General features: G+C 39.1%; 1 protein-coding gene across 3 annotated transcripts in view; it reads right to left on the minus strand.

The window, feature by feature from the left end:
* Window positions 1-21,792, minus strand: part of RELN (reelin) — a 281,279-nt gene that overhangs the window by 150,851 nt on the left and 108,636 nt on the right. For all 3 annotated transcript variants that reach the window (XM_027888170.1, XM_027888169.1, XM_027888168.1), the window contains exons 4-6: window positions 12,758-12,828; window positions 3,794-3,826; window positions 2,364-2,442 (exon numbers count right to left, since the gene is read on the minus strand). In XM_027888170.1, the coding sequence (XP_027743971.1) occupies window positions 2,364-2,442; window positions 3,794-3,826; window positions 12,758-12,828 (183 nt within the window). The remainder of the gene's footprint in view (window positions 1-2,363; window positions 2,443-3,793; window positions 3,827-12,757; window positions 12,829-21,792) is intronic.

The raw sequence follows: 21,792 nt of genomic DNA on the forward strand, positions 1-21,792 counted from the left end.
CCCGTTCTCTTCCCTCTACAGCTCCAGAAACACTCACACCCACTTCTTCCCTGTTCCTGAGCCTCCAAAGAAACAGATGGTTGCTGGGAAGGATGTGTCTTTTAATGTATTCGAAAGAGCCGAATTCCATAAAAATCAGGCAACCACTCTGGAAATCATACAGTGCCCTTGTGTAAAATAGTTATTTGATGTGAGGCCTCTCCCAGCAATGGAGTGACACACAGGCTCTGCTGGGACTCATAAAATCAGACACACAGAGAAGCAATAAAATGCTTTGCTTGTGCAATTGGATGGTGCATCTCTGCCAGAGCTGCACATGCCTAACAGGGGATCAGGAAGAGCGGGAAAATATTAATAATTTCCGAGGCAGTGTTATGTAGGATTTGAGAACAGAAAAGACCATAGAAAAACACAAACACTTCCCTTTTCATCTTTACACAAATAATGGTTTCAGAAATTATTAGAGTGGCTTAGTCTAACTGGCCCCTGGTGGCACGGCCCCGGTGGGGTATCTGGGCACACGAGGCAGCTGCTGCCGCACACTCCGATCACGGCAGGCCAGGACAAGCCGGGCTGGAAACTGAGCTCCAGCACTTATCACAGTTGTTTGTGGTAAAGATGGGATTTTAGCAGCTGCCAGGGGAAAAAAAATACAATTTTAGGATGGATGGCGACAACTGTTAATAATTCCTGATTTAACTCCCACTAGACAATCAAATGAGAATGAGCTTCCTGCCTCTAAGAGGGTCCTCACTGGAGGCAGAGCTACTGTACAAATCCTTTATGCTGAAAGGCTCATGGTACCTCATTACAGATTTCTTTTATTTTGCTCCACTTGTATTTAGCATTGCTGAAAATGCTGGTGTTCTGCTCTTATTACAGGAAAACATGTCTCAGGATTGCAGTGAGTTTTGGGACTCTCTCTCACAGCACCCACAACTCTGCTCTGACTCACCAACCAAGGTGGGGAAAGTTTATTCCAGGGGGACCAAATCAAAATACTGGGGACAAAAGGAGCAGAAGTCTAGGGGCTCTTTCAGTCTGAAATTTCTTTGTTGAGACTTCCATAAAGCAAGGGTGAATTTTAAGTTGAGAGCAATGGATAAATAAATTATGGCGGCTCCCAACAGACAAACCCTCTGTGAGTTATGAGACATCTGTGGGGAAATAATGCCTCTTCTCATTTTTTTTCCACTCAAGTCCATTTAACACACTGCTGCTAAAGCTATCTACCTTGGCAGCTATTCTGTAACCATTAAGAGTCCTTGATCTATTCATACCCATAAAGAAAGAGGGTTTTTCATGTTATAGTATTGCGGGTCCTTAATGCCTCTGTCCAGAAAAACATTTAAGAGTTGATACAAAAGGAACAAAGGGAATAAAAAAATGTAGGCACAAATTAAAAATTATTAGAATATGTGCAAAATAAATATATCCATAAAATTCCATAAACCACAGCGTTTTTACATGAGATGGTTAAACTGTGAAAGACCTGAACAGATGGAAAGCTGTGACAGGCCTTAATAAATAGGAAAATGAAGTCAGATTTCACAGAACATATGTATTCTTGACTAACAAATGCAGGTAACTGCTAAAATGCCCATCAAGAATTTATTTGAACAAGATAAACTAACCCACTAAAATATTTTTATGTCTTGTATGAATTAAATCAATAAAACTAGTTATATTTATGAATATATTTATGAAATAGGAACAGAAGGAATAGAAAACTCAGTAATTATATAAAAAAGTAGGCTCCAACCTTCAAAACTTCATGTTAAGACTAAGAGATGTGTTTATCTGAGTATAATATGACCTTTAGATACATTCACTATCCAGAAGAGAATCAGTTTTGTGCTATCAGAGACATACAACTCCCTCTTCTGTGACATTTTACTTATATATCATATGAACGGTACCCTATCTCTGTGACCAAGGTGGTGGTAAAGTTATTAATATTTAAGACTGAGAGGTCTGTTCTAAGAGTTATCTTTGCTAAAAGAACATTCCTTTTGACTAAAAGCTAATAGCCTGCAACTGTTTCCAACTCCCCACTTCTGCGCTAAGGTAGCACTGGAGGTGTCCCTCCTACAGGCTCCACCAACAGGCATCTACACTTTCAAGAAACCAAAAACTTCATTTAGAAATATTCACTGAGCTTAGCTCTGCTCCTTCTATTTTTGGATTAATTAAAAATTCGAAATCAATGAGAATTTGTCTCTTACTTTATGAGGCTTAGAATTTCTCAGTTGCTCATTAATCAATCAATTAATAAACCAATATATTTAGGTCCTGACTATAATAACCAAAATGTTTTCATTTGCTAAAATGCATTTAGAGGAAAGCAGAAGTCTGAAACTCACCACATGGTAGGATTCAATTCTTGCTCATGGTAAGAGTCAAAGTCATCTCGTAAGATAATGCTGTTACTGTGCAGTTCAGCTGCAAAGAAAAGAAAGCAGAGTACATCTTTTAAGACCTTTTCTTCCAAGTTGATAGTTTTCTAAATGTTCATTAAAAAATCCAGATTTGGGAAACGTGGGCACAAGAAGGGATTAGAAGTCCTAGTTAGTGTATTATAGTTCTTACAGTCAGGCAATGCATTCTGACAACTCATAAGCAAAAATCATGAGTTCACTGGAATTTCTCTGCTGCTATCAGTGGAGCTGGCAGTAAAGGTCAACTCATTTAAGGAACATAAACTGTAAGCTATGTAATGCAAATATTTCTAACCATTGGTCTGCAAACTTTAGACTCCAATTTTCCACCTGGATTTACTGTCTGCTTTACATACGATGACCAAAAAACCCACCTTACATCCTAAAACTTTGGCACCTGTGTTTGTATTAGACAGACACTTCTCTACAAATACTTTCATTAAATTAATGAAGTATCACTTGCTATTGAAACTGAGCAAGAATGTCAGGATCTGTCCTGGACTACTCAAATTGCAACACTAGGGCTGGCTGGTGCAGGGCTGGAAAGCAGGAGCAGGAGCTCCTGTGTACACTTTGGAGGTGCACTGGCACAAAAATCTTCCTCCTAGTAACCCAGCACTGGTGTGAGGTGCTGTCCCACACTGAGGTCTACGGGTCACAGAATCCACCAATTGTTTGGTTTGAAAGGAACCTTAGAGGTCATCCAGTTCCAACCACCCTGCCAAGAACGGGGACACCTTTCACCAGACCAGAGTTTTCAAAGTCACATCCAGCCTGGTCTTGAACACTTCCGGGGATGGGGCATCCACAACTTCTATGGTCAACCTGTTCCAGGGTCTCACTATCCTCACAGTAAAGAATTTCTTCCTAATATCTATTACAAATCTGTCCTCTTTCAGTTTATAACCACTTCCCCTTGTTCTGTTACTACATCCCCTTGCAAAAAATTCCTCTCCATCAAACCCATAGGTTCTCTTTAGGTACTGGAAGGTGCCCCAGTGTCTCCCTCGAGCCTTTTCTTTTCCAGGCTGAACAATCCCAACTAAGCCTGTCCTCATGGGAGAGATGCTCCAGTCCAGGTTCTCATGCAAACAGATGCTCTAATACACAGCTATGAAGCAAAGCTCTGCAGCATGATATACTGACACTGCAAGGATTTGAAGGCAATAAATAATATGGCAATAAAAATCACAATGAAGAAACAGCTAATCAGAAATAGACATATTTTAATTCATTTTGTATGAATCTCATTTTTATTTGAATTCCCCAGACCCAGTTTCATATGACCTTACAGATTTTTTATTTTAATAGTTAGTGATTCTGAGTTTTAGTAATAAGAATGACAAATCACCTACCTAGGTGAGGATGTAAGGGAGCTTCTGTCGGAGCTGCAGAAAACAAAGACACACAACACATGAATATCTTCTATGATCAGAGCTTAACTGCAGCATTAAAAATTGATTCTTCTTAAAACAAACTGTATGATATTGTATGATAGTTTAATTATGGAAAAATATGGAAAATGTGATAAGCCCCAGCAGTTACAAAAATATAACAAGAAAGATAAAATAATATTCTCTTAACTAAAATGCACATCACAATAAATTAGAGACAGTAATGACTGTACAGTAAGGAAAGAAAGATCACTTGTAGTCTAGAATTATGAGATATTATTGGAAATAATTTGGATTAAGATTCAGTAATTCACTGATTGACAAAGAGAGCAGGAATTAGGCTGAATACAATAAATAGTCCAGGTGAGCAAAAAACGCCACACTTTGATCATTTATACTGCACTGAACAACATCTTACTGGGCATATGTTTGGGGGAAATAATCCTAATATTCCTAGGGCAATAAGTAACAGATTGACTCCGTAAATCACAGAATCAAACACTTATATCAAAGCATGTTTTTACAGGCATTGCTGAGCAACTCCCCAGTACGTTTTTCCCTTCCAAGAAACAGCAGAATATTGTAATGACACACTACATGGGTGGCACATGTGTGAAATGACAAAACTGTGTTAAGTAGTCTCCTACTAACACTTTGCAACAGGAGTCTTGGTGTAACATTACAGAAATTAAACCAGAATGTTATCTGAAAGGGCAGAGCTACCTAAAATGCATAGGGGAGTCTAGAAGCTGGCTATACGGTGTGATGGATACTCCATGTCCCTACTACATCCATAGCCTTGCCTGACCTTAAATCCAAAGTTACACCTCATTAATGGAGGCAAAGGTGCTGCATAGAATCAAGCTCCTGGGAAGCAGCTACTTCTTTTGCCTCTCAGTACCTCACTCATGGATTTATTTTTCTAGATGTATTTTGAACTTTGATTAAAATAAAACACCAAAAGGAAAATTTTTGAAGCCAGGATTCTTTTGATGATTCTGTTTCTTGTTGGGCACTGACCTAAATTGTACCAGTACTCCTCATTTCTTCAGCATATTTGCAAAAAATTACTGCAGTACTGCAATTTCTGTCATAACATCTGACAAATTAAAAATAGATTAAAAATAAACATAAAAATGAATGCAGCAATCTGTGTAGAGCTCTCACACATAGTCATTTGAATAGAAAGTCCAACACAAATCTCAAGAATTTTGTTTTTTCCCTTCCTGCTTACTCCTTAAATACTGGGTTTGCAAGGAGGCAACATTTCATGGGGAAGTAGGGGATTAGGCACACTGAGCAATTAACAACTGAGGAAGCTGCAGACCAGAAAAGGATGGCAAACATCCATTTATGTGGATTTACCTTAGACAGAAAACTTTGATTTAATTGACTTACTGATTGGAAGACTGACATGTTTTACTCCATCCACTAACCATAAATATATATAAATATATACATATATACACACACTAATCTCATGTATATATATACGTATATTTGTGTAAATGTATATATGTGTGTGTATATATATACGCAGTACTGAAAACAAGCACAGAAACACTGAAAGCTTTACTGCAGACAAGAGCAAAGACCTTCTTAAGAGTCTGTTGCTGAACAGAAATCACACACAGACAGAAATATGATTTTTTTTTCCTTTACGTGGCTAACTTGCTCCATTTTTTATACAAGAAATTCACCCATGCCACCTTGCCTTCCCTAGAAAAAGTACCAGTAATGACCCTAGAAATGGCCAAGACCTCTCATCATGAGGAAATCACCAAAATCTGGAGGAAAACAACTCCTATTGCATGTTACAGTTGGCACTGCCTCCACAATAATGCTGGACTGCAGTGGTGAACCCTACAGAGAAGACTACATTTGTCTCTTGTAGTGCCAGGCGCTGTTTTTCTCCATGGGAATGAGTAAATTTTGATAGAAACTTTTTGGAAAATACATCCACAAAAGAAATGTGTTAAACTGGATTGACTGAATTATTTCCCAGATTGAGCAATGGAAGCTGTTCTGGATTTTGACTGCAGGAAAAGAAGTACATTATGGCATGGGGTTTGTAATACTCCAGATGCTGTAAGAGGCTAGGCTTAATAGAAGACTTCTGTGTCTGATTTTCTGCATTACCCCTTTCCATTAGTTCCAGAACAGTACCAAGGGGTGATGGACTGCAAACACAGGTGTGGCTGGGAACCATCCTGCAAGTGCCCACCTATGATGAGGATGGTCAGGTCAGGTCACATCATGGGCAGACTCATTGGTTGCCCAAGCAAATTGCATTAGCCTTTGAAAGTAAATCAGCTGAAAGTTGACTTCAGCAAGAGTAGATCATATCTCAAAATGAAAATGAAGACCTGGATGATCATTCATTCCAGGTTGTTTGGCATTGCACTCTGGAAGAGGTTTTCTTGTAAATTGTGAAGTGCTCTGTAAAGTGCTCCAGCCCAGGATACACACAGTTACTGATGATACTTTCTGAAGTTATGATGCAAAATTTCAGCATTCAGCAAAAAACCACAGTTAGAGCACAAACTTGGAATTTTTACATTTGTAAACTCTTTTAACTTCACCATTTTTTAATACAAATGGCTGTTTATGTGATTAAATGATACAAAATTGGGATCTGAGAATTTTTCATGAAAAGCTCTTCAATTGTATGCCCAGGACATTGCAAAACAAAGCTGCTTACCACCTGACTGAAATGACGGAAATTGTGCACGTGCCTACTAGTGCTACTGATCAATCATTTAAAAAACTAGAGGTGGAATTAAGCAAACACTTAACATTGGACGAAAGGTTGCTCTCACAAATACAGACTTTGTGTTGAGGAGGGGTTAAGTTTCCCAAGTCTTTACAATATTCAAAAACCCAAGTATTTTTGCCTCAGGTAGTCCACCATCTGATTTTTAATTTAAATTCCAGAGATGAATATGAAAAAATACCATGAAAGTACCATTTACTGAATGATAAACCTCGACTTTAATCTCCCTATAAATAATTTCTATATGAAATTTTATATTTCATTGCAAAACAGCATTATGTGGATCTTGATGTTTTGTATTTAAGGTCCCCAAAAATAACAGAAATTCAGAATACGAAACAGACTCAGTTATAGTAGTTTTAAAATATTTTCAGATCTGCCTTTTTAATCAATATATAGAATGACTTACTTAAAAATAATATGGATTTTTCCATAGGCCAACAGGATGGCTAAAGTCAAATGGAGTTTCCTCAGACAATATGACAAAGAAATATATAAAAGAAATTATATGGTGCAGAGTAGCTATACAGTGTAAAGATATAAATTTATAATTTAAAAGGAATTATACAATACTTCAAACTGAGAGGGAGAAAGAAAGACCATCTCAGTTCACACTTTAAATCAGGATTCACTTTCTTAGATGTTCCTTAGGCACACGGTTGGATGACTTTAAATTTAGAATCAGTATTTGTATGGCTCCAAAATGCATCTTAGCTTAAATGAGAAGTTGTACCTTTTTAAAAAGTAAAGTAAATGAATTTTTTATTTGATTTTTAACTAGCACCCTGGGTATATACAGAGCTCTACAAGAGATGAATTGTACTGAGCAAAGAATGGACGCACAGCTTAACTGAGGTCACAATCTAAGAGGCATGAGCAAAATGTAAGGAAATGTGGGGTGCCTGTAAGACAAGGCAATCCCTTTGGTAAGGAAAAGCAGAGATGAGAGTATACAATACAGAGTGATTCAGAGAGAGAAAGGCCACAGTCAAAGTGGAAGCGTGAGAATCTTGAGGAAAGGGCTGAGGAATTCAAAAGTCAATGGGGACATTGTGGGGCTCTGTGTCAACGGGATAAGGGAGAATGAAGGCATCTTTTGGAATAAAAGGGTAAATTTTTCTGTGGATGAAGTAAGGCTACTGAAAGGTTAAGCCAATTTAGATATGCCCCTTTTTGGTTAACTGGCAGGGAGGGAAATATGAAGGAAGTGGGAAGGGAGCGTCATCTTCAGATAGAGAAACTGGAATTTGAGGAGGGAAAAAAGGTTTGTTGGTGTTCCTGTTGTCAGTGGAAAAATAAGAACCAAAATCATTAAACATGGTAGTAGTTAACTCCTATGTAAAACTAGTCTCCATTCAGCTAAAAAGAGCAAGCATAATGCAAATTAAACTCATGTCCCAGCAACATCCATTTGTACTACTGACACACATATTCCACAGTTTTGGGGATCAAGACTGCATATAGAGACAGGTAGAAAACGCAGCATAAGAAAATATTTTTAAAACTCACTAGAAAATATGCCTTTCTTTTTTTCTCAGAACCCTGAACTCCATAGTTTTTTCAATATAAAAGAAAAATGGATTACAGTAACACAGATACTCAGATGCTCCCAGACAAACACCATGCTCAGAGTTCAACAGCCTGTGGCCATCAGCTTTTGCTCACCAATTCATGACAAACAAGGTGTGGAGGGAGATGTCTTCTGGTTTTCAGATTATGAAAAAGTCTAATCTCCTTGTCATTAGCAGCCAGATAAAGAGGAAAAAGGAAAACTATGCTTTCATTTAGACTCCCTTCAATACTTTCTCTCTACTTGTAGAAAAAGTTGCTATAGAATGATAGAGGTTGAGCGTTCCTGAGGGAGAGTCAGTGTGCTGCCCAAGGGCTGCATTGTTCTTGCTGACACATAAGCAAAGGAACAATACACCAGCTCTAAACTACAGTCTTCTACTCTGTAAAGTACTGCTCTGATCAAGCCAGAGATTCTGCAATCGATTTTGCAGTTGTTTTTCAGAGTGTTCTTAAATTTTAAAAGGTAAAAAACACTCTCAAAAGGTCTTCCAAAAACATTCAGGCAAAAGTTCCTGATAAAAGACAGCCTGGGCCAATTCTCAGGATCTGCTTTCAGTGTGGAGACATCTGACAGGCTGTGGAGTGGTTTCTTAAGAAAGGAAACCCAGTCCTATAATCTGTGGCTTTGAGTATGAAATTGTATAAAATTCTGGGAATTATGCAGAAGGGAATGATATTGAACTAGGAGGGGACAGCTTCCTTCATCTTTTCCATCCCTCAGGGTTTCCTCTCTCTGTTTTGAGATTCTCTGCTAGTCAGTCAGAACTAACCATACACACTCACAAATCTCCCAGTGTGGTCCTTATTCCAAAGAATGGTGCTACTGGTCCAAAATTACACAGTGTATTAGGGAAATGGCCCCCTTAACCCATTAGAATCCTACTTGGTGTGGCAAAGTCAGACAAGGCTTGTGCACCACAAGCTGTTCCTCCCAGCAGCATCACTGTTCTCTGAGTTCTACGGAACAATGCAGCCAGGTTTGATGTCTTGCTAGCTCAATTTTAATTATGACACTCTTTATTAATGTATAATTTTTGTTCTACTCAAGCCAGGAATAAATATTAATCAATATGCACAATACTCAGTTTACCTTATTTTCCATTTATTTTGCTATTAGGTCAACAAATTAAATACATGGTTAAAAAATATATTATTAGGGGCAGGAATATCATCAGTCCTTATGATCCTTATTTGTCCTTAGAAGTATTTATAAGACATCTATCTTTACTGTCTTTCCTCATACAATTTTTGTTTTTGTTTTTTTTTCCCTCTTTGTGCTAGATTAACTGTATGATAATTTTTATGTCCCCTTTCTTCAATATAATTCTCATAAAATTTAAAGCTTACATCAATTCTCAAAGATCTTTCTCACTTCCTAAAAGATGTATTATTTTCTGAACACAAAGCTTTTTAAGCAATTTTTTACTTTCTTTAGTGTCTTTCCCTATGGCATCATTTCTCATTCCATTTACATTGTACATATGGCTGATTGTTTGGCATTGCTATCTCTTAACACTACCCTTTATCATACTCTAATTCTCTTCAAAATACAAAAACCCACTTTACTTTCACTGCACAAATCCCATTAACTCTATTAGGATTCACTAAAGCACATCCAAGGGTGGACAGCCACAGTGAATATGATTTCTGAGATTCCTTGCTACTTCAACATCTTCATGTATATTCTTTTTACTAGATATTATGAAGTCTGATACCACCTCCAGTGAACATACTTATTAAGAAGATGTCCTGTAATAAATCTATGAAGTTGCCCTGTGGTTTTATTTTTCTTTACTTCATATGTCACATCATTCGCTACGGCATTTCAGGACAGTAATGTTTAGGGCTAGAAACAGATCACAAAACCTCACTCTATCTTGCTGTTTTGCATATATATTAATTTGATATTTGCATCTAAATAAATTCACTAATTCTTTCTGAAAGAATCCTTTGTTTACATTAGTAGTGTTGATGAAACTGGAATAAATGAAGTGAGGTCTGCTTCAAAGAAAGCCTCTCTTCTTTGAATAGGAAAATTAATTCTAACAGTATAAGAGTGATAATAGTATGCAGTGGTTAGGGACTAATGCAATGCACACTGTCTGCTGAAGAAATGAGAATAAAAAGGCAGAGGAGAGCCTGGTGTTGGAAGGGATGGGAGGAAGGATCACAGGTTGAATATCCAAGTCAAGGAAACTGTGACTGAGCTAGGAAACTGAGGGGAGAGAAACCATGGTGAGGATAAAAATGTGGGAGAAGAACCAAGAGTGCACCTGAGAAGCCTGCATGTCAGTATTGCAGGGAATTTGGTCACTGATTACACAGTTGTCATACACTGTCAGCTGCTCATAGGGCAGAACCTCTGGGTGACCCTTGACTAAGTCAGATCTGATGTTTGCAGAGTTACCGCAATGACATCACGTATTTTGAGGATGATAAATGCAGAAAGTCTCTGAAGTGACTGTGTATAAACAAAGACAATTGCTGCGAAAATCACAGAAAACACAAAAGTTAGAAAGACGTGGGAGGGTATGATGAGATGGGGAAGCTGAAGGTCCATTCAGGGAAGGTGCAGGACGTGACTATCAGTGGCTGGGTGGGAGGAGGAGGCAACGCACGTATTGTCACAGCTGAGCAGCCACTGAAGGCTCAGGAGTGGCACATCGTAGCATCCTTTATTCTCTATATACAACCCATATCCAAATCCTATTTTATCCTTGTTCTACAGAGCTCCTGTGAACTCGGGGACAGCAAGCAGTAACATAAGGACTTACTGTTATAATCAACATAAGTGCAGCTAAAATGTTTATCTGAGGTTAGGTTGTGCTCCAAAATTGCAGAAATGTAAAGCAGAGAGTGGTGAAAGAATTACAATTTCTTCCACCAGCTCTCCTAGTAAAATATCCTGGAACAGCATGTCTGAAGGAGAACTGTCAAAGTCTGCATGGATGGATTTCTACCCACTTGTCTCTACTTAACAAGGTATCTTCCTCCAGCAGGGAGAAATCCTGTTGCTTTGCCCATATTCTCCTAGACTATGCTGCCAGTTCTGACACTGATAGTCATGTATTTCCGTTCAGTTTCTTGTGCATTGGTTTCATGGTGCTGGTCACTGCCACATCTCTGTCACTCTCCCATCAATACATCTTTTACTTCCTTCTCCCTTCCTTACCTGTCCTTCACCACAGACTGCCTTTGGCTGTGGTGTGCTCACTGTGCAGCCCTGCCTTGGAGAATTTAATCTGTTTATGAGGCTTTTCATCATTTTAGTTGATTATTCTGCATACTAATTTTTCCACTCTTCACTCATGTCTATCCAGTAACACTGAAGTACTTCCACACCGCACTGTGGGTGTACTGTTATCTCCTGTTCTGAACACCAAATTCATTTTGGTAATTTCTCCAGATGTTTTTCATTCCACACAGCAAAACCGTGGCTGGCCCAGTCACCTTCCATTCAGATCACTATAATACTCTCTTCTGATTGCCAGAGCCTCTGTTACATATTTCTAATTCATTCAAAATATAACCAACATGCTAGCTTTCTAGGTGACATTTTCAGTCACCTCTCTGAATCCCTTCTTCCTACTTCCATTGAAATACAAAAATACTGAAAACTCAAATGTTGAAGTTAATAATTGAAACATTTTGCCCTCATTATCACAAAGGTACTGTTGAGATCTTATATGAATAACTCAATTTCTGCTCTTGACTTAATGTTCAACAGCTTCTTATTCCAAACTCATAAACTCACAGGAAAAAAACATGTGAGTTTGGATGTATTTTATGGGGTTTTCTCTTCTGTTTTAATATCACAACACCTGTCCAATTTTAAAATATTTTAGACTGCGTGGCCCATGTTCCACTGTTTCTTTTCACGTGAAAATATCACTGGAATTTTGCTGATATAACTGGATCAGCACAGAAATTCCTTTCTCTCCTGTACCAAAAAGGATGGATACCTTCTCTTCTTCTCACTGTTTTAGTGAATCAGATTCAAAGCAGAGCACTGTTTGTAGACAAGATCTGACAACAGGGCATTCATTTTTTGGGTTATTCATCAAAAGGATAAGCTGCACAGACAATTAGATTGTTAAAGTTTGTGTAAGTCAAACATTTTGTTTAGCTATAAAAATGATCAAATGCTGTAGATGATGGCAAAAATTCAATGTCCTACTTTCACAAAATGGGAAGGCAGATTCTTCGCAAGGACATGTGTGAGCTGGATGGTAAACAAAGCTTTTGCTGTGGGCATATTGCTTAGAGTTAATACAGAGAGAGTTAAAACTCAGATTGTGGTTTTGACAGAAAAGAAACGTTGGTTATTACAGGTTGATTTCAGACATGTGCATAATGCTACTTTAAGTTTTCATATTCCCCAACATGTAGCAGAGAGGACAATGGGGTTTCCTGGATAGCTAAGGGGAGGTACGAAGCCAAAGAAAGTATCAGTTTTAAAAATGTAAATAAGATCCTGATATTAAGTTTTCTACAGAACAGCTTTCATGAAGAGTAACACTGACACACAGGTACAATGGAAAACATTTGCCAGGCGTTTTTAGAATTATGGTGACTCTTACCTCCCTGTTCACACAGCTGTTGTGCTAAGGCATCCTTGAATATAACTTGGCCCCTATGAGTAGCTGTAGCCCTGTGAACATAAAAAAGACAACAATAAATAATGCAGAATACTTATTTATATAGGCATTTGTGTATCTATATGCATGAATAATCAGAAGTTCCATTTTGCTTTCTTCCTCTGTTCCTCTTTTTGCACTCTTTAAAATGTATAGAATAATTTGTAGAGATTCTTTTGTACACAGCAAAAGAAAAGTTCCTAAACCAAAAGAGCTAGGTTGGTAATAAACATCACTGGCACAGGAATTCAGTGAATGACATAAGTAAAAGTAAGCATATCACAAAGACAAGCACGCTGCCCTGCCTGAGAAAGTGCATCTGTCTAAGTGCAGAGCAGAAAAATATGTTGCAGAGCAGCTGCCCTGTGACACTAAGTCTCACAATGCAACAGGCAACAGCAATGGCAGTACTGTTACATGCTATGGATAGAGTGTGGACCTTGAATGGGTGTCCAGAAATCTTTTCTTGAAACAAAGGGAGATTTCAGTAAGTTCTCTGCTCCAGGTCTCTGTCTAACATCTCCAAAAAAAAGAGACACTGCAATATTTCTTGATATGCTGCATTGTTACTTGAGGTCTCAACAGTTTTATCTAAACAATCATTATTTCCCATTACTGACCCACAGCTAGAGACCAGCTAATGTACCACAGAGAATGATTAGTCATTTTGTTTTCTCATGATCAGCTAGAAATATAATGCAATGTGATTTGTTTCTCTCTTACAGAGCTGTCATGCTAACAGTGATAGTTATTCTATATTTCTAATTGCTTATTTCTTCCCTCTTTTCCAATTGCAGGACTTCACAAGATCAGTTATATCTCAGAGATTTCAAAACCTTTTGGTATTTACAAGTGTTGTGTTTGAAGTCTGATTTCTTTCAGCCAAAGTTCTTCCAGTATCTGTCTAGATTCACACACGTTCTTTAGCCTTTCTCTAATTAACATAAATGGGCTCAATATGGATCCATGTGAACTCCTCAAAATAGCTTCTTGGTTCAAGAGTAAGATGCTGAAAGCTACTTTATGAGTGTAATTCTGCAGCCAGCTGTGTGCCCTCTCTAATGGATCACGCCTTGCCTGCTTATAAAATGTCAGGAAGGACCATAAAGGAATGGTTTGAAAATGAAAGTCAAACTTAATTTTTTTTTCTTGGCTACTAGGCCAGTTACACTGAAAAGGAAGAACAATGAAAACAACACATCTAATACTAAATTTTTCATATACTGTGGATCCTCAAGGTAAAACCCATCTGCAAACTCTCAGAGTACAAACAGAAGTAAACAAAAGCTTCTCTGCGATCTGCTTTGCTTCCTGCACATTTAGAAAAGCTCTATTTGTCCAGAAATACAAAACTGTGACCACTTCATGGCCCTATGGCTTTCAGGGCACTCTCTTCCTCTGCTTGTGGAAAGAGAGCTGTGTTGCCTTTCCCACCTTGGACTTTCAGAGATCTAAATCTGGAGCCTTGCTTCACCTGGCAGTAACAGTATTTTAGTCACAGTCCCAGGACTGCATTACCAGTGTGAGAGTTTGGTTTTAGTCCCTACCATGTGCATCATGGAAACTATTCTAGGATTTCCAGCACTTCTGTAAAATACAGCAAAACTTCATGCCATAATTCCACATTAGCATTTCTACATCTGCTGTCATGACCAGTGACCATAATGAGTACAGTGTAAAATAAAACCAAATACATTGCTCCAGCACACAGAGGCAAGGCTTTAAGCTGAGACTTTAAGTCTCATTTAAAAATATGAACTGAAGTATTTCCTAGAACTCTGTTGTGCTGAATATGCAACAAACTGTGATCAATACATACATTTCTGCAAATTTCCTCACAGGTGTTTGCAGTCACACAAGTCAGAATTGGACCAAACAATCTCCAAAATCAAACATGCGCCCCGATTTCTTTAGAAGGGCGAGATATGGTGGCTTGCCCTGTCAGCTGAATGGCACGGCAGCCCACAGCCAGCTTTGGGGCCAATGCAGCACCAACAGACACGTTTTTGCAAATATGTTTCATGGTGGGATTTCCGTTCACTGAGCTTGCCTGGCTCAACATACAAGAAAAAACCACACCTAAGACACAGAAGGTATTCTATACAACATTTCTATTCCCCAAGTTGGCAGGGTGGGAGAGAAGACTCTTTGCAGACAGTGGGAAAGAAAACCTATATAAACAGTAGGCTGGGACTTCAGAGATGCTGCTTACGCAACAGCCCAGGATACAATGCAGGGTGTACACAACAACGATGGCAACCAGAGCATTCCTTTATGAGGCAGATAAGAGCAAACTCTTGGAACACAGACCACATGCAGAGGGGAGCTTGAGTATGTGTCTGAATGCAAACAAATACCAAATAATACCAAAAATATCAAACTGTGTACTGTTTACTGGATCTCTGCATGCGTGTGAGAAAAAGGGGATTTGGGCAAAAAGCCAGCAGCCAGCTGAATGATCGGCATCTTTCTGTGTCTATCATCCCTCCCTTGGTAATGCAGACTAGGAGCCAATTATTGCTGTTCCATAGCAGGAGTGATCTGCACCCTGGGGACAAGCACTGTGCAGGAAGGGCACCACTTGCTACTTATGAGCATGTGCTCACATCAGCATTAGTCTTGCAATGGGCACATGCACTGGACTGCACAGCCTCAGAGAATTATTAAGGGTATTGCTCCTGTCAGTTTACTACCATTATCTGCTTGGTTTTCTCTGTATTTATGCTTTATTCACGGAGCAAAAGACAATAATGCAGTGCAATTACGCATAAACTAGCTACTTCTAGAAAGAAGTGCAAAATATACCTACTTTTTACTGAACTTCTGCTGGTAACAGGTGAGGTTTATGGAACAGGATCACAAATTTGGGTTTTTCTCTTTTAAATACATGTAACATATTCAAATCCATATCCTTCCTATATTCACACTCCAGTCTAAAAACTACAGAATATTTATGGCAATTATAACAAAAATAATACTGGCAAGGCCTGAAAAAGACTCTACTAAAGAAAGAAAATTACTCAACTATTAACTATGGGGGTTTGCTTTTGTGACATATATAACCAGTAACTGAGTTTTGTGCTGTTTTTGAAAAGTTTCTCTGCTGTCTTTAATGTAGTTAAATATTGCTTAGAGGAAGGGTACTTACTAACTATCATTTGGTGTTACTTTACACCAGTCTATACTCCCCCTCTGACATTGTCTGCTATTTATTCCCAGCTAAAGGCCAAATAACTAATCAAACCTAATGTGTCAGTCAGCCAAAAGGCAAGACGCATGTTCCATGTGTCCCCAGAGATAATTCCTGAGTAGGAATGAATCTTTCTGAAGGGATGAGGAATAAAAGAAAAATGGCAGAGAAGAGGAACATCTTGACATGGTGAGAGCTTTGAAAGAAAAACAACTTAGAGGTAATAAGGTTCCTCTTTATATTAACCTCACTCTTCCATTAGCCTATATGTATTTGTCTGCTTGGGGCTATGTAAGAGAGAGGGCAAAATGTGCTTTTAAAATTAGCAAGCAGAGATAAAACTGCTGACAGAGGAAAAAAGAGGTCTAAACACAAGAAGATTATATTAGGTGTCAAGGCTCACTGGCAGTTCAAGGCATTACTAACCCCATACTTCAATTACAGCAATTTTGTAACAAATTTTCCTTTCTAAACCTCAATTATTCAAGTTGAAATCAGGTGCCAATAAGGACTTCTAGATTATCTGTCACCGAAAATCAATCAAACAAACAAAGAAACGACCTGCTGATTCTCTACGTAAACTATATATAGTCCATGTCACCTGTGAAATGGGACATGAAGTGCCACTTGCTCAAGTGCCAACAAGCTTAAAAACACTTCATATGAGTGCAGTACTGCCAGCTCCTCCGAACATAGCCTAAGCAATATCAATTTGGGCCCTGCGCAATGACACAAATCGTTCCAGCTGATTTGGGAGAAAGAAACTCAGAGACACTTGCATGTGATAGAGGGACCTCTCTCATGCCTCCTGTTGATTAGATGCAGCATCCTGAGCTATGTGTCCAGGAGCAGAGTACCTATCCCAGGCCTTCCCCTGAAGTTTGTCACCATTTGGCCATGCTCTGGGGTTTGCATGGCTGGTGCTCACTCTGCCCTTACACAGACGCTTGGCATCTGCACCTTTCCCTGGCAAGAAAAGGCACAAATTAAGGACAGATTAGTTTGTGAAGGGGCTTCAAGAAGATTCATATGCCATACAGTAATATACCTTATCTCATGACAAACCAGAAAGTGCTTTCAAGAGGATCAAGGGAAAAGAGGTTATTTGTTTACCCACACTACCAGAGTTTTAACTCTGTGCCTGCTCTAGCAGTTGCATCGCACGTCTGTATGCAACTGGTGCAACTGGTTAGTGGCTGTTCTACAGGAGGACATCCAGGGTGACATCCACAACACTGTCCCCAGGAAAATCAGTGACTGGCTATATGAAGCTGAGATTGGTCTTCCTGAACCCCACAGGGCTGCCCCCCTGATGCAGTGCCAGCACAGACTGTGCTCCCTCCCCACTGCAGTGGAGGACACAGTCGGGGCTGGACAGTTTATGAGCTTGGGCTGGAACAGAAAACAAAGCAATGCATACCCAGTAACTGCTGCTGGCATTTTATGTTGAAGTATCTCATATATCACACTGGATTCACAATGCATTGCTGACATGCTTTTGTTAACGGGTTGCATTTTAAAGAGAGTGTTTCAGCTCAAGAGAGCACAGGCAGCAGGCTACATGTGTCTGACTCGTGTGCTGCCTCTGCTGCCTGGCTCTACCAGCTCTGTCTGTGGAAAGGATGCACAGCAGCACTGCCCAGAGGCCAGGGCAGATAGCTGCCCTCTTTATGCAAATAAATGGGTTGGTTTTAACGCATTGTTAAATTTGCACGATCACCTCTCTTTGTAGGATCATCTTGCTTAACCTGTTGTCTTTAAAAAACATATTCTCCCCCAATACAGGCTAATTGAGGGATCTCTAAATAAAATAACTTTAAAAGTAAGATGGAGAACAGGCCTCCTGGTGACTGAGTACACAGGATAGCTGTGCCCAGCCGTTCCTGGTGGGAGTGTGAACCATTTTCTTCCAGTGGCCTGCAAAGGTGGGTTGATGACCATTTACTGTGTGTGGCAAGACATGAAGTCAGGCTGTGTGCATTTTGGTTCATCTCCTACCATGGCTGCAACCTTCAGTGGCGATTTCTTCAAGGGCAGTCAAGACCAGATATTAAACCTGACTGGGACATGGTCCTGGTACTGGGGCCATTAGGAAAAATGCACAGAGCACTCATGACTGCTTATCCAGAAGGTGCTTGGGTGGGAGGCTTTTAGCTACTGGTTACACGTCTCCGAGTTGTTATTTCAGTTTCCACTTGACATGTAAGCACAGTCTAATTAAAGCACCAGGAACAAGATCTGTGTGTTCTGAAAAGCACATTTTGACTTTGCCTTTCTCTCTCTGTCCCCAATGGCTTCTTCTCTGAGATGTTATAAAAAAAGTCATCTGTCCTGACCATATTCAGCTGAAATTGTCAGGGAAATTTGGCAAGTAAGATGCAATTACTTATGTAGACATTTGTTCAGGAGACTGGAATTAGCATACTTGCTCTAAAAACCTCAATCAGAGGTAAAAAGTCTTCGGGGGAAAGGACTAAAATGGCCAACAAAAGCTAGATTATGTGCTAATGGGCAAAGAGCAATCATTTCATTCACAGCTGTCCTGTGCTGAAGTTTGTAGTTCCCATGCATAAATTACTGTCATCACTTACTTCCTGGGTGAGCTGACGCTTCCTTTGCCTTCACATAGGGTAAAAGCAAGAGGAACTAGAGCCACTTGATCTCCTCTCATCTCTGAATTTATGTCTGGGGACCGCACATGTGGGGAAAGGGAATCAGCCGTCAACCTAAAGGTGCAGTCAGTTTCCTTGTTGAAATTAAAATTTTTGTCTAAAAAAACTTGAAACTAAAAAAGTCAAAGAGAAAATGTAGAACAAATGTCAAAAGACTTTTCAGCAAGAGCCAATAAAGACCAAGGAAAGTAAACAAAGTTCCTTTTGCAGAAGTTTTTGGTACTAACTCAACATTTAAAGCTATGCATTTCTGCATATGGAAGTAAGAGCATAGGTACTACCTTTACTGACACTAAGACCACACTGACGTTAAAAAAACATGCATCAAAACATTTGGCTGGCAGAAACTCTCACTGGTTATGTGCGGAGATGGGCTCTGCCTTCCTCTTACACCCTATCCATGCACTCTGAAAAGCTAATTGTAACTCTTTGAGGGTTGTGGGACCCAACCTGCATCTAGCTGGTCTTGCAGAATTTTTATATAATTCAGGGCACCCCATGCAAAACATGCATTTTTAAAACCCACAACTTCAGTCACACTTCACCCTCCTTTAAAGTGTGCAGTGGTCCGTGCACACTCCTGTGTGTTGACCTGATGTGTACATTTTTGACTGTATGCACTGTCCAGTGCACACTTACAAGACACAAGGTGGGTTTTGTTTTTGCTACTTGGCATTTAACCAGAAAAGAATTATATGCCTGAGTGGCAATATGATGATTTGGCATAAATACAAGAGGAGGAATACAGCAGTTAAATGGTAACATCAGCCCCAAATGAAAGAGATTTAATTTTTTATGGTTTAACATAGAAATCTATGTTAGGCTATGTACACTTAGGATGTGCTGGTCTGACTAGGGATTGATTTAAATACACATCTAGGGGCCTTCTTTAAGCAAGATTTGAATAAAAGAATAATTCTCAAGTAGAAAAATAAAGCAGATGGACCTACAAAATTTCCTTGCAATATCTGAAGGGAGCCTACAAAAAAGATGGAGGGGACTTCTCACAAGAGGAAGTAGTGACAGGACAAAGGAAAATGGTTTCAAACTGAAAGAGAATAGGTTTAGATTAGGTATTGTTTACTGTGAGGGTGGTTAGGCACTGGAGCAGATTGCCCCATTCCTGGATGTGTTTAATGCCAGGTTGGACGGATGAATGCCAGGATTAAGGAGTTCTGAGCAATGCGGTCCAGTGAAAGGTGTCCCTGTCCACGGCAGGGGGGTTGGAACGAGATGGTCTTTAAGGTCCATTCAACCCAGGCCATTCCATGATCCTATTCCATGATTCTGTAATTATGACCTGTATAACAGAGGATGGAGCTGAACTTACAGCACTGGAAGCAGAAGGGTGCACAGGCAGCTCCAGCCACTACACTTTACAATTTATAAGAACTTGCTTTTGTCATTCTAAAGAACACCAAATTTTTGCTGGTTGCAAGGTGCAAGTGCAGAAGATGGATAAAACATAACAGTATATGTGAATTATAAAAGAGGTAAAAAGTAGGAATTACCATTTTAAACTGAATATAAACATTGTCATCCTCCTTTCCCTGGTATCTCAGAGACTACAAAGATGTGGGGTTTTGAAAATTGTACATAGTTTTATGTGACTGGAATGATTAGAGCTTCTTGCTGACTGAAACCAGACTAGGACAATAATTTCTTCTCAGCTACAGGAAATCCAGTGTTTTCAGTAGTATTTTGCATTGTGTGATAATAAAAGAAAGAAAATTCTATTTTTTCTACACATGAAATAAAGGGTTATTGCAGTGGCATCTGCCAAGCAGTCAGCTCATATAAATAATAGAACAAGCTTCCATTGTCTCTCTACTGACACAGTGCCAGCAACTAGGTCCCTGTTTTCCACCTTTTTCAGTGTTTGGGAGAGGATGCTATCCTTGTCTTGTGCTTTGCAATGTATTGTACTTTATTATCCAGTGAAACATGGATTGAGTGAATGGTAGATTTTTAAATTTTAAATTGAATATTTATGACTTTTGAAATCTATATTTAACCCTAAGCTAATGAATATGTTTCATCTATGTATTACATACATTTTTGGTATTAAAAAAAATACTCTTTTTCTCAAACTTTGCTTGTGTAGTCTTTTAAAGCCTATATTCAATAAAGATATCATTCAATCACCTAAATTTCCCTATGAAAAACAACATCTTTGTCTTTTCCTGTATCACAAGAAGAAATGTTGCACTTACCATGGATTTTAAAATTTCTGAAACCTCTAAATGAGCACAGAAGTGTTAAGCAAACAGACTTGCAGTCATTTCGTATATCCTTCTACAATCACCCTTTTCTTAACAACACGCATCAACTAAGTTTGGCAGTGCTGATCAGGTGGGGTGAGTTCAGCAGAGACGACCAAGAAGGTTTGGGCTGGAGCATGTGCTCTGCGAGGAGAGACTGAGGAGCCAGGGCTCATTCAGCCTGGAGAGGAGAGGGTACCTGGCAGCAGCCAGCCAAGGGAAGTTGTGCAGTTCCTCTCCATTGCTGCTCTATTTTAAGACCAGATTGGATGAAAGTGCTGAGTAACCTGTTCTGACCCTCCTCTGAGCAGGATTTTGGACTGAGAACCTCCTGAGATCTGCATTTTCCTGCAGACCTATGATCCTAAAATTTTACATGTCAGGTAAAAGCAAAGAAATGAAAGCAAGGTTTGCATCTAATCCGATTAATCAACACTTATTTTGAGAACTGCTTTTCATAACACAAAAGAATTAATCAGTTCGTTATGTTTAACACTTTGTGTAAATACCTGTGATACTGGTTCTCCCTACCTATGAGTTTATGGCTGGGTATCTCAGAGTATCCAACTAGAAGTGCCAGGGGTTTTACATGATTCCAGGAAACCAATAGTTTAAATGTAGTTGATGCTGTGGGGTTTTCTGATGTGATATGTTTTTACATGAAAGCTGACAATAAATAACACAGTTAATACACTGAAAACTTAAAAACAAAATTAAAAGAGCAAAATCTGAAACAACATATGAGACACTATGCTAAAAACAACACTGGTTTTAAAAGATCCTAAATAATGGAAAAAAAGGATGATTTTAAGGCCACTTTTTCAGTTCACTGCTCTCATAACATCTGTACTGCTA

Source organism: Empidonax traillii, unplaced genomic scaffold (assembly GCF_003031625.1).
Source record: "Empidonax traillii isolate 1590-97213 ecotype Southwest subspecies unplaced genomic scaffold, ASM303162v1 scaffold234:size820800, whole genome shotgun sequence".
NCBI classification, from domain to species: Eukaryota; Metazoa; Chordata; class Aves; order Passeriformes; family Tyrannidae; genus Empidonax; species Empidonax traillii.